At 37.3% G+C, this 13,902-nt stretch overlaps 1 protein-coding gene across 3 annotated transcripts in view; it reads left to right on the top strand.

Moving 5' to 3' along the window:
- The window catches only part of AKAP12 (A-kinase anchoring protein 12), a 78,515-nt gene that overhangs the window by 1,231 nt on the left and 63,382 nt on the right, over window positions 1–13,902 (top strand). Inside the window, exon 1 of one of the 3 annotated variants that reach the window (XM_078383259.1) lies at window positions 188–226. The exons of the other annotated variants lie outside the window; for them this stretch is intronic. Within the exon in view, the coding sequence (XP_078239385.1) occupies window positions 203–226 (24 nt within the window). The 5' untranslated portion in view covers window positions 188–202. Of the gene's footprint in view, window positions 1–187; window positions 227–13,902 lie in introns of those variants that run through there. 3 annotated transcript variants of the gene reach the window in all.

Genomic DNA, 13,902 nt, shown 5'->3' with positions numbered 1-13,902 from the left:
GGGCGGCTGGCTTTTGAAACCTTGGCCTTTCCTGCCTTGACCAGGGTCTTCAAATCCGCTCCCCTCCCTCCTCCTCTTCCTCCATATCGGCCCATTTGCAGCAGAGCAGATAGGCCGTTGGCATTCTTCGGCGCTGCACAGACGACGAAAACGTAATGAGGAAGGGCTTGCAAACAAATGCCTGCAGTTGCTACAAGAACAAATGTTCACAGGAGAAACATACACGGTCCCAGACGAATGAAACCCTTTGACTGAGTGCTCTTGTTCCTCTCTTGCATTTAATGATTAATTTAGTATTGACATAGTCCACACGCTGCATTTAAACATGCTTTTACTTTTTGAAAAAGTTCCATTTTTATAGTCTTGGATTTCTCCATTGGAGGGATAATTTTATTTTACTTACTGCAATATTGTAAGGAGGGATTCTGGCTCCATTGGCAGAACTGATTTTGCTCAATGTTTCAAGTTTGTAAAAACATGATTAAAATAGTTATTTGAACCTCTATGTGAGACCTTTCAAATGTATTGTTTCCCATATCTAATGCATGCGAGTTTCTCAAGCTTGAAAACTAGTTGTGATTTTGTTTTTGTGACCTTGCATCTCAGATTTTAACTGCCAGTGAAATACTTACATAGTTGCTATCCTTCAGTACACTGTTGGCAGTAGTATTTTTGAAAAAGTGTGTATGTGTTTGCTGCTGTTTAAAGTGAAGTGGAATAACACAGTTGAAAAATATGTCTTCTAAAGTTACAGTTCTAAAACAGAAAATTAACACTAAGCAAACAGTTTATTGTGAGATTATTTGGCTGTGGAAATGTAACAACAGAAATGATGAAATGTATCAGAATTATCAGACCAAAATGATAATATAATGTTGGCTTCAGGCTTGAGAAAGAGAGAAATCCTGCTGAGAAGGTCAAGACAGCATCTTTTAAGCTATGTGAACAAGAATAAATTATTTACTATGTTTCAAATCCTTTTGAATGTTAACTTCCAGGAGGTGAGTTAAGCATTTGTATCCAAATTAATCCAGTAGTCAGGATAAGGCCAAACAATATAGCAGTGTTTTAATATTAGCTTTGCTGCCATATAGAAGGAATTAGAAAGCAGTTATTTGAAGCAGAATTTTGCCTCTGGTCTATAATATTCCAGCTTTTGCCTGAATGAAAACTTGCTAGCCACATAAAACCAACTTTACCAAAGATATTTTTGAATTTCTTCTTCCATTTAGTGTCATCTAGATGTTGGATTACATCTTCTTCTTCTTCTTCTTCTTCTTCTTCTTCTTCTTCTTCTTCTTCTTCTTCTTCTTCTTCTTCTTCTTCTTCTTCTTCTTCTTCTTCTTCTTTTTTTTTAGCCCTAGCCAATATGGCCAGTAATAATGATCTTGGGGGTCATAGTCCAGGATATCTGGAGGGCACCAGGTTGAAAAAGTCTGACTTCTTGTTAACCTATTTATAATCACCAAGCTATATTAACCACTTACTAGAGGATCCTATGGTGTGATGGGTCAGGACATGGGTGCAACAGTGTTCTGGGCCTTCTCCAACACCACTCTCAGTACTTTAAAACTCCTGAGGTCATTGTCTCATCCAGAGAGAGCCACAGACCCTCTTTCTGACGTATGTTTCTTGTTCCTCCATTTTTCCAGCAATTGAACTTAGAAGCAGTATTTGGGCTGCAGAATAGAAAGACCCTATCCCCTCCCTTGCTTTTATATCGTGCTTGCCCAAAGTTCTGTAGGATCAAGCTAAGTATCCACAAGGGGTTGGATCGCACTAGAACCCTGCCTTCAGCAGAGTTCATCCTGATATTGTGGAATGTCTACAAATAGAGTATGAGAGATGGAGCTCACTACCATTCTTTCGGTATCTCATAGCAGGAGGTAAACAGATTTTAGACATGGAGATTCTGATTAGCCTTGGATAGAACTAGTCAGCTTGGCTTTTAAAAAAAAATCACATGGATTCATGGAAGATAGATTATTAAGCCATGTAGAGCTCCGTTCAGATCTATGCATGATTACTCAGGAGTAAGCCTTTGTATAACTTTATGGTATGCAAAGCACAGCTCAGTTTTAGGCATGTTTGTTGAAGAGTAAACTCTTGCACAACAGCTTTCAGGCATATTAACCAGTGCAGAAGTTAAAGCAATGAAGAGCCTTGTGGAACCTTAAAGACTGGGAAGTTTACTTCATGTAAGCTTTTATGGACTGTAGCCCGTTTTTTTCAGATGCACGCATTGGAAGATATGGCGCAGTGGTTAAACTGCTGTACTGCAGCCAAAATTGTGCTTATGACCCGTGGTTCAATTCCCAGGTAGCCAGCTCAAGGTTGACTCAGCCTTCTATCCTTCCGAGGTCAGTAAAATGAGTACCCAGGTCACTTGGGGGGGGGCAGGAATGTGTAGCCATCTTAATTAACTTGTAAACTGCCCAGAGAGTGCTTGAAGCGCTATGGGGCGGTATATAAGCAGCACACTTTTAAGGAGGCTTGTGCCAAATAAAGTTGGTTGGTCTTTAAGATACTGTAATCTTGTCTACCTGTTTGTCTCTCTCTTCCTCATGTGGCTGCAACAGATTAACAGATGAAAATTTTTACTCAGATGTTTAGATACTCTAATTTAACGGGCAGGGTATTTCAAGTTTGCCTTAGAATTCTCCGATATCAGTCAATGATTCTCAGAACTAAGCACAATGCCACATACAATGCAAGAACTCATTGAAAAAGTTGATAGGTTCAATGGAGAACACCTGTGGGCTAGACCCATGGGCTGTCCCCACAGATAGTAGACTTGCTACCTTTGTATGAATCAGTTCTACACATTATTTATGTATCGGGCTTGGTTAGAGGCATCAAGCATTAATGTACCTACCTTCAGAAGGCAGAAGACCATAGAGTTCATGGTGGTCCCCTTTAATGGTAATCAGAGTATTCAGTATTGCTCTGTGGTCTATTTGCATGGCATGAATTTACCCAAGTGCCACATTTTGTTTTTCTCTCTAGGAATAAAATCATAGCTATTCACTTGGATGACAGAAAACAGGGAAGGAAGACATGCATGACAACACTATGCATGCTCATTCTTTTGAATGTTTAGTTTACCAGTTTAAAAAAAATGCAGTACTACATATACATAATCATATCTTACTGGTTGCACTACTTTAAAACTATCACATCAGAGTTATTAGCCATATTTGTTAACATTGGCTAAATTATGTACATCATGCGTTCGTGTTTTCGTAGTGCATATTTCATCTGGGGGCTTGATACAGTACTTGGAGTAATGGTTGTTAACATTGTTATTAAGAAATAATTTAGCAAGCATGTTGGTCAAGGTATTCTGGGATTGTTGGAGCCTCCCCCCCCCCTCAAAAAAAAAAGCTGGTGTTTATTTCCAACTCTGCCCACAACAATCATGTGAAATTGGTTAGGCTGAAAGAGAGTGACTGGTCCAGAGGGTCACCCATGAAACTAAGTGAATTTCATGGCTCATTGGGAACTTGGATCTGGAACTTTGACAATATTATTATAGACGACATGGAATTCAGTGGGTATACTCTAGCTAGGAGTAGCATTTTATTTAATATATTGCTTTTATTTTGGAAGCAGAAACTAATTTTTTTAAATTTCTACATAATTAACAGTGAATGCATAATTTTGCTCAAGTTCTGTAACACTGGAAAATGTAATTTCTTTTTTGCAATCTTTTTTCACTCAATCTTTTCCCTATCATTTTTTGATTTAACTTTTTCATTAACCTGGCTCAACAATTAAGGTTTTGACCCTTATTAATGTCTTTGTTCCTTTCAAACTAGGGAACATTGGACTTTCCAATATGCTGGAATGATTTTTATTTTGTTTACAATACCAGTACCTTAGTTAACCACTACATAATTTATATATTGAAAATTAGCTAATACATAATTTCAGATAATGCATAGTATATTTTGACTCATGCATTCAGGAAAGCCATTGTTTCATAAATTTGGAAACGTTTAAGAGTCAGTCCAAATTAAATAGTAATTTGGCAGGAAACACAGCACAACAGTGAAGATAGAATCTCTGGTTCTGTTGTAATATTTTGCAATCTGATGGAAGTTTCCTTTAAGTTATCTTTTTCTTGAAATGACATGTAATGCAGCATATTAACAATTATCCTGGCTTCACAAGGGGAAACGCAACTGGCAGCAATGGAGGTTGGTGCAGGAAAAGTAAAGAAAAGGGACTGGTGTCAGTAGAACTCATGGTGTATTTGCCTTGAATCAGAGGTCTCCAGAATATCATTTGATTGTATCTATCGTATAAAACACAAGTTTACCTTTTGAAAGGCAAAGTATTAGCTGCACCTGTCCTAATGCTTAATCATTTGGTTTCAACTTCAGTTATATTCTTTTCTTCAGAGAACTAAGTCCAGTTGAATTCAGTTTTGTTTCCAGTGAAGTGCACTGTGGTGCCTCGCAAGACGGGCACCCCATTTAACGACGAAACCACATTACAACGATCGCAATTGCAATCGCAAAACAATGGTCTGAATGGGGTTTTTTCGCTTTGCGATGATCAGTTCCCTGCTTCGGGAACCGATTCTCACAAAACGACGATTTTAAAACAGCTGATTGGTGGTTTCAAAATGGCCGCCAGGTTAAAAAAAATGGCTCCCCACTGTTTTCTGGGATGGATTCCTCGCTGCACGGGCAGCGAAAATGGCTATGCTATGGAGGATCTTCGCTGGACGGTGAGTTTCAAGCCCATAGGAATGCATTAATCGGGTTTTAATGTGTTTCTATGGGCTTTTTAATTTTGCATTACGACGTTTTCATTCTACAGCAATTTCGCTGGAACAAATTAACGTCGTAATGCGAGGCACCACTGTATATGGTATTGTACTAATAGTGTGCTGCTTTTATACTAATATACTTATCTTCACATTTGTCCAGAATATGAATATCTTCTGTTATATTGTTTTCCAAATTACAGAGATAATAGCAAAATTAATAATTAATGCTAATGTAACTACTGAAGCTTTCTTGATGCAAGTTTTGCTTGTTCAGATGAAAAGAAAAATGGACGGAAGTAATTTAGCACTTACCTTTAGTCTGTCCTTTTCTATAGGTTGCATATTTAATCTGCTGGGGTGGGGGAATCTTATTTATTTTATCTGTATTCTTCAGGCATAAAGTTGGCATGTGTTGTTGAGTTGCAGTGACAGTGGCTGGAGCCAGATAATTCCTTTAGGGCTGAAGACTTTTATTAGAGCAACATTTTTGCTAATTTTGCAAAGTCCCTTCCATTTTTTAGAAATGTTACTAGACTTACAAATTTTCGAGACCATGGGAAAAGTCTGCTTTTTAGAGTTATGAATGTGGGGGAAATGAAAATTTAGTGGAAAATTGAAATGTGTACTCTATAATAGTTTCTTACCACACCTAGAATTAATGTACTATTTTCCTAGCAGTCATATCCAATTTCACATGAATTAGAAGCCCTTGGTTGCTCAGATGCACCTAGTTGCCCTTTCACCTCATCCAGATTCAAGCAGCCTTATTTCCTCCACAGAAATAAAAGCTCTTTTTCTTTCTTTATATTTATCCTTGTATATTTCTTGAAGAATTTTCCCCACAGAGAGAGGCTTCAGTTATGTCTGACCATGTTTTTTTTTTCCACGTTGCTTCTCACACATATTAAACCACTTAGAGGTATTTTTAAAGAGAAGAATATGCAGGGCCTGACTACACTTAATCTCTCTGCTGATTAGGAGAGTCTGCCACCTAGTGACTGAAGATAGTACTGCAATGATAGACATTTAAATTAATAATTATTTTTCTCAATTAAAAAAGAATACTCCTAATGTGTACACTTACAGAGACCCCTTACTATGCCAAGTATCAGGAAAGTAGATTTCATTTTGTTAAAGCTGTAGTAGAGGCACACTGTATTTTATAGGAACAGAAGAATATGTATGAAATGTAAGCCAAAATCGTATCATGTAAATTGTCCTAGTGTGAGAATGATGATTGCTGGTAATTAAAAAGTCCCTCCTTTGAATCTGTGAGCTCTTATACTTGCCTACAATTCACCCACAATCAGTGTCATTGTAGGCAAGCTGAATAAGCCCTGTGACCAAAAGAGTAAATCATTAATTACCAGTAATTTCCCATGGTGTTACAAGGAGGAGGAATCTGCCAGTAGTGAGAGGGTTCCTCTTCTGATATTAGGGTTCCCATGATTTACCCACATTGAGACTGATTACAGGTCAGTTATGGGTAAGTTGTGGAAGCCCTGAGATTCATGTTATTGCCGTTATTTATATGTAATCAGCAGCACAGTTTCATGGAGTAAATGCTTTTGGTTTGCACGAATAAGTATGCCAGCTGTTAGGAGAGTAATGTGTTCCATCCTAAATTTCCCACCTGTAACACAGTTGTTGCAAGTTAGAGAAATGATAGAAAATAAAAGGCCAAAATAATAAATATAATACTGAAACAAATAAATTTAATTTGCCACTGCATTTTGTTTCCTGGTTTGTTTTTTTGTTTTGTTTCTGTCTGGATCTTGAAACAAAAGGAATAATTTCTTATTTGAATCTAAGCCTTTTCATCTAATATGGGAGTCACATTAAATCAATTATATATGATGAAAATGAATCAGAGTGAGGTTTGAGATTATGCTTTTCCTCCTGCTGTCTAATTTAGTGCAGCTCTGAGGAGATCAGAGGATTCCACTTTCCTGTACATAAAATGAGAGTTAGTGTGCTGCACTAACTGTGGTTAATCATAATAGTTTCAAGTTCGCTTGTTTCCAGTAACCACAAATAAGAACAGTCACAGTTATTTAGTTAATTCATCTGTCAGGTTGAGATAATATGACAAACTGTGGTTGATATAAACTGGAAACAAAAGCTTTTGAAGGCTGATGACAGCTAAAAAGAGGATCCTTGACTCAGCCCTTTCTCACTATATGCACTAAACTGTTGTTTAGCGTAGTGGCTGAACACAGTAGGTACAACAAAGCACAACCAGAATAATTCTCTCTTTTTAAAAGAGGGAAAAGTTCACAAGAAGGTGCTGTCTTAGGTCCCCACTAGGGGAGAAAGGTGGGAAAAATTAAAGGAATGATTGAAAACTCAATATTGCAGTACATTTAATTAAGAAGTAGCAGTACTTTGGCAGAACTGGCTCAACATAAGCAAAAAATAGGCAAAACTAGCCATCCAGATTTATTTATTAACACTTTTCCCAATAAATCTATCATGTAGCATGAGAAGAGAAGTAAAATACTGTATATTTATTTATTTTGTCAAAGTCAACATACCTGAAACAAGTACTTTTTAATCTAACATACCTTGAGCTTCATGGACTTCAGAAAATTGAAGAGTTGCATTGTTTGAAACAATAAATGTGGCCTTTTCACATGCTGATTTGTTTCTTGGTCATATGGATGTATTGTTAAACATCCATCAGTTTCTTTCACTTGATGCAGAAAATGGAGGAATCTGATACAAGGGGGTGGGGCGGGGAAGAATCAAAGTCTGTGCTGAATAAAGAACTTGTTACCATGTTCCTAGATCTAAAATTGCATTCTTGTGTCCGATCCCAGATGTTCTATGTTCTGCAATATACGTAGTCTATGAAATTTGAAAATAAATATTTTTTAAATAATTTCAAGGCTTTTGAATTTGGTTGTTTAATAATCCAGACGGCAGTGATCTTATAGCTTATCTTATTTAGTTTGGATTTCATATTTAAGGTGTTTGTCATTATGTACTTGTATGCAGCTATTTTTAAACAGTACTTTACAATGTATTTTACTCATCATTCTAGATTAAATAGTGTCCCCACCCAATTCATCTTTCTGTTTTTCTTGTTTCTTTGGTCCCATGATAGGAAGAGGAAGATAATATATTTTTGTGACTCCTCCCCCCCCTCCACTCCTGGTCCCCAAAAAGGCCTTAATATCTCTTAACTATGTGCCATGTGGAGAAGCTATTTGAAAAGCTCTTGCAAAGCCCACTTCTGCCCACTGGACTAACTGCATGATTCTTCTTCCTAATAAGGACAAAGTTCTTAATGCGCTGCAAGCTTGCTATAGACTATCTTGGTGTATTTTACTTAAAATAAATAAAAAGTATAATAAACAGAGATGTTGGGTGTATGCCCTAGCACAGTATGTAGAATGCTCACTGTTAAACTTTTCCTTCTCTGCAGCTGCTTACTAAACTCCTGTAGTACCTCTTGTTCAGTTCATGTGATAATCTGTTTACTGGAAATATTAGAAAAAGAAAAGTCCAAAACATTTCTAAACCATGCAAATGGAAATAAAATTAGGAAATATGGCAGCTTTTCTTTAATCACTCTGGGTGCCATGGTGGAGAGAAAAATTATTAACAGACACACTGAATACATAAGTAATAAACCAGATTGAAACAATATGTAACAGAATACGCATCCGATAACATCAATATGGATTGCGGAATATTCTTGTGAAGAAACCTTTTGTTTCAATTTAAAAAATAGCCCATTCCAGTTTGTAAATCACTGTGTTCTTAAGAATTTTGTCAACAAGTACAGAAGCGGAAGAATTTCTTATACCAGGGACCTTCTTGGTAGAAATCCATGGGAAGTAGCTCCTTTTCAGTGAGTCAGGCAGGGTCATAGCAAACATGCAAACTTATCCTATACAGCGCTGGTTCTTAACCTTGGGTTACTCAGGAGTTTTGGACTGCAACTCCCAGAAGCCTTCACCACCAGCTGTCCTGACTGGGGTTTCTGGGAGTTGCAGTTCAAAAGCATCTGAGTAACAAAGGTTAAGAACCACTGCTATACAGCAGTGGTCCCCAACCTTGGGCCTCCAGATGTTCTTGAACTACAGCTCCCAGAAGCCTTCACCACCACCTCTGCTGGCCAGGATTTCTGGGAGTTGAAGTCCAAGAACATCTGGAGGCCCAAGGTTGGGGACCACTGCTATACAGTGCACACTGACTGAAATCCACAAATCTAAAGTGTGTTGCTTGTGTATCACCCCATAGTGTGTTATAATTTAATTATGCATGCTACATACTGCCATCCCCCCAGTGAACTGAATTTACTGACCTTGGAAGGCTGAGTGAACCTTTCATCAGCTACTACCTGGGAATCAGCCTGAGTCATGAACAAAGTTTTGGCTGAAGCACTGCAGGTTAGTCACTGCACCACAAGACTACACTTCCAAATCCAGATATATATTTTTTTTCCCACATAGTGTATATTCTGGCCAAGAACTAAATTTTCTTCCTTTCTTCCTTCCTTCCTTTTTGAGGAGGGTCAAATGTGGCATTCACTGTAATAAAACAATATTGTCAGAATCCTCTTGGCTTACACAGCAACAGGGTGAGCTAATTTCCAGTCTGTCTGTTGTATGACTGTCATTTGTTGGTTTTGCCATCAATCATATGACAGGCAGCCTGGAGAATACAAAGTAAAGGGAGGAAAAGCGTCCATGAGTGCCCTCATGTGTGTAGAAAGCTTCTATGGAATTCTTGCCTGTAAAATGAATGGGAAATATCTACAGTTAAAACATAAAAGAGTGAGAAAGAACAGTTTTCAGTTGCTTAATTTTTTTCCTCAGCAAGAATCTAGTTTAAATGCTAAATACTTGTTATGATTTGTTAATGGCCAGAATCCTATTGGGATTAACTGTGGAGCAAGTGAAATCACAGGAGATGCCAAATAACTGTTAAGTAACAAGGTGGTTGCCATGTGCCTGGTCACACAACTCCATACACAACCAGACACAGCTGACACCTTTGTAATTAATTGTAATTTACTGCTGTTACTTAACTGTGGAATAAAATCCCAGCACTTTTCTGGTCTTTTTGACTGTACCATGGGAAGGTATATTTTATGCTTTTAACTGTAATTTATTGTATTGTACTTGGTTTACTGCACAACAACAACAACAACAAAGGACTGATACATTCCAAAACTGATTCACATTATACAGTTCATGTCCTTAAGAACTGTACTGTATTTTACTCCACAGTTAAAGTCAAAGCAGTGAATTGCAGTTAATTAGGAAGCCACCTTAGGTAATGTAAATTTATATGAATTCTACTAAAAATAAAAATGGTTCCTGACTGATTTTCTCTGTATCTCATTTTGTACTAAGTGTTCTGAATATTAAATTAAACTTAGAGTATGATATGTATCCCTAAATTTGGAAAGAAGTATCTGTTGTCTGCTATTCCCAGATATTTGTGAAACTGTGACAGATAGGTAGTCTTTTCATGGATGGGGAAGAATGCCAGGAATGCTTAAATGCTCTTGAAAATAGGTCATGGTTTAATAAAGCTGTACAAAAGTGAATGCAAGTTTTTTGATCCTTGAAGCTTACTATTAATCTACCTGCTTTAATTATAAAATAGGGTGACCCTCAACTCATTAAACATCCAGTGGTACTGAATATTATATTGGTAGACATTATAGTATTATTACTCTGCTATTGTAAGTTTGGTTTAGAAAATATTTTTAGCTTTGTAAATTAAATGCAATACTTTGCTAAATTAACTTTATCTGGGATAAAGCCTCATTATTTCCAACTCAGGCCCAGAACCATGTCTTAAACAGAAACAGTATAGTAGGGGTTTTGTTTTTGTTTTTGTTTTTTTTTGTGTTTTTTAAAACACCTTTTAACCTCCTGCTTGAAGGCTCTTTCTGTGTTGCAACAGCATCTGATTGGACAAACAGTATCTTGAGGCTATGAATTTTCAGCTGGAAATAGGTGCAGGACAAAAGTTTCAACCTTCTTATATCACAGTCCCAATCTGAATTCAGTCGTGGCTACGATTTCTCTCTTTGTCTTGTAATATGTATTATATATTCAGGGCAAAAGTTTGAATGTATTTACATGAAAGATTCATGAATGCTTAAGGTATCTTCTTCACAGTCCAATCTAATTCATTTTTTCTCATGAGTAACTCAGTAATTCACACTAATTCTAGTGGGATTTATTCCCTTAAATGTTTATGTATGGTGCAGTACTGGCTTTCCAGATGCATAATAATGTAGTGCAGTGGTGTCGAACTGTGGCCCTCCAGATGTTCTTGGCCTTCAACTCCCAGAAATCCTGGCCAGCAGAGGTGGTGGTGAAGGCTTCTGGGAGTTGAAGTCTCAAGAACATCTGGAGGGCCACAGTTCGACACCACTGATGTAGTGGTTTAGATACGAGTCTGGCTTCCCCTGATGAAGGTGCCTCTACCCACTTTGCAAGATTCCTTTTGACCCACCCACCTACCTGCTCACTGCATCATTTCTAGATCCATTTAGCATGTCCCCTGGCCCTCTTTGTAGCATTTTGGGGGGAACTCTAGTGATAGCTGCACAAAGGAGGAGGTGGGGAAGTCCCTTTCCACCAGCCCACCAGTTGCACATGCTGTTTATTACAACCCCCTATGATCTGCAACAGTCTATTTTATGAAGTATAAATACTCTGAATTTTTTCACTGGCAAGGAAGGAATGCTTTAGGATTAAACTCAGCAGGTGATACAAATGCTCAAATTGCCTTGAGACTCACTACAACACACCCATACTCTGAGTTGAGTGGTGTTAGATTTAAACAATGTTGTTACTGATCATGAGGTTAATTATAATGCAGCTGCAATCTATTTGGAATCATGTCTTTTTAAGTATTTTGCTACTAAAGAGTTGTTCTACAGTGCTGTAAGCAATTAGTTGCCTCTTTATTTTTATTCATCAAAAGTTGTAATAAAGAGCCATAATGCAGTAACTGTTCAACATAGCTGTTATCTACAGTATATTTACTGCAGATGGTTTTCTGTGTTTATTATACGTGAAAGGCCTGTCTTGCAGCACTCTGGCTTATAATGTTTCCAGGCTGGATCCTGGTGCCAAAGAAATTGCTTCTCCATATGCTAGAACTAAATCTGCCAAAGGCTTCTATGTACTCCTTGGCAAATCAGCTACTAGTCACTATGTGAACCTCACAAATCAGCGAAGTAAGGAGGGCTTGCAAGTGAAAGCTGATAAATTTAATTCAGTAACTGAATTCTTCATGGATCTCTTCCCAGCAATACACTGATATTAATGGCAATGTACAGCATGCTTCTCCAGTTGTTTTCCTGTTAAAGCCCCATATGCAGAATTTGTAATACACCTGATGACCCAAGTCATCAGGTGTATTACAGTTACACCGCCTCATTTCCTTCCTCTCTGCCTTTGCATTTCAGTTCCAGTTTCAGCTTTGATTAGCACATCTATAGATCTTAGCTTTTTAAAACTAACTATTCTTCCAGACATAGCATTTGTTCTACCTTAAGGGCCAGGTTGTACTCTGACCTTATTGAATATGTTGTAACATCCAACTGAAGTTTCTTTTTTGCTGAAGTTACTTTGTCTTGTACACAACAGTGGGAGTTCAGCATCAATTATATTAATCTTAGGCATATAAGAAAATGCATTAGTTCATACGAGTAACTTTTAATATAAGCAAATATTTGAAAAGATCCAGCTTTTCAAAATAATTTGTAATTGTTTGAATGGCAATAGAACAGAGAAGGATTTTGAGAAGGGCTAAAGAAGAGAAAGGAGTGGTAATTGACAGAGCTCTGATGGATCAGGGAATAGTAATCCTAGGGGTATGGGATAGGGGGATTCAGGCTATCCATTTGTTCTACTGATCATTGGAAACTCAAATTTGCCTGAGTTACGCTGTGTATAGCAGACCTGGGCAAAGTGCGGCCCGAAGGAGCACATACGGCGCACGAGCCGCTCCTGTCCGGCCCGCGGACAGTTTTGCACATCAAAATCATTTATAGCTTTTTGTCTAAAGTTGATCAGTTGGTTATCTTTCACATACCGCAAAAAACCTTTTTAGTATTTGTGAAGATTAACAAGTTTAAAATAAAAAACAATTATAACATCACTGTTACATTTTATTTTTAAGTAAAGTTGGTTTGGCCCCCGAAAACAGTTCAGAATTTTCATGTGGCCCCCCCTATAGAAATTAATTGCCCACCCCTGGTGTATAGCATAACTTGATTGTTTCCCCCTTTTATTCCCCTTTGTTGCTTTTTGGAAAATGAAATAAACTCCCATGATCCAGGATCACTTTGCTGCCTATTGAGAATATGTTACTGTTAAAGAATGTATTGTATTGCCTTCAGGGATTGAACTACTTGACTATGATATGTTCTGACACTTGGCGGTTGTATTATCAGCACAGTAGTAACTGCCTTTCTTTTCTAGTTTTCCTTAATTGGAAATGGATACATAGGGTAATATTGTGTCTTCTCTGAGCTATAAACAGTTACCCAGTATTTGAAAATTCCCAGGGGAAAAATGCTTAAACTTGGTTTGAAACTCAGCAGTGTTTCCAGGCATTATGTGTAGCAAATGATCTGTGATTTTTATGTAGCCTTTCTTATATTGAACTCGGTTTTGAAACAGTATTTTAAAAGTTCTTACTATGCTATTATAACATATGTGTTTAAGCAGAGTGCTCTGAAGCAAAGAACTTTAAAATATTGGATTCTTTCTTGAGAAATACTGGCAAGATTTTGGCATCAGTTTTATTAATGACTGTGAAGTGGATTTCATGGGATGTAGAAGAGACTTAAATAAAATCATGTTTAAAATTTTTAAAAGTTTACTGATTTTACTAAATGTTTCTTGTTTATGTCTTTCTGTAAATCCAAAGTATGTTTTACAGGGACAGATTCATTTTTCTTTCATTAAATAAAGTCAGATAGCTCAGCAAACAGGAGTTGGCCAAAGGAAAGTGGCTATTTGTAGACTTAGATTCAAGTACTGAATGATTGACTTGGCTGATGTTTTGAGAGATAAACAAATGCGATCAAAAGTTAAGCAGAGGTTTGTAACTTCTCACTGTTAGTATCTGGCATAGGTTGA

The sequence above is a fragment of the Pogona vitticeps genome, chromosome 1, assembly GCF_051106095.1.
Source record: "Pogona vitticeps strain Pit_001003342236 chromosome 1, PviZW2.1, whole genome shotgun sequence".
NCBI lineage: Eukaryota > Metazoa > Chordata > Lepidosauria > Squamata > Agamidae > Pogona > Pogona vitticeps.
This window is presented reverse-complemented; position numbering and strand designations above follow the sequence as displayed.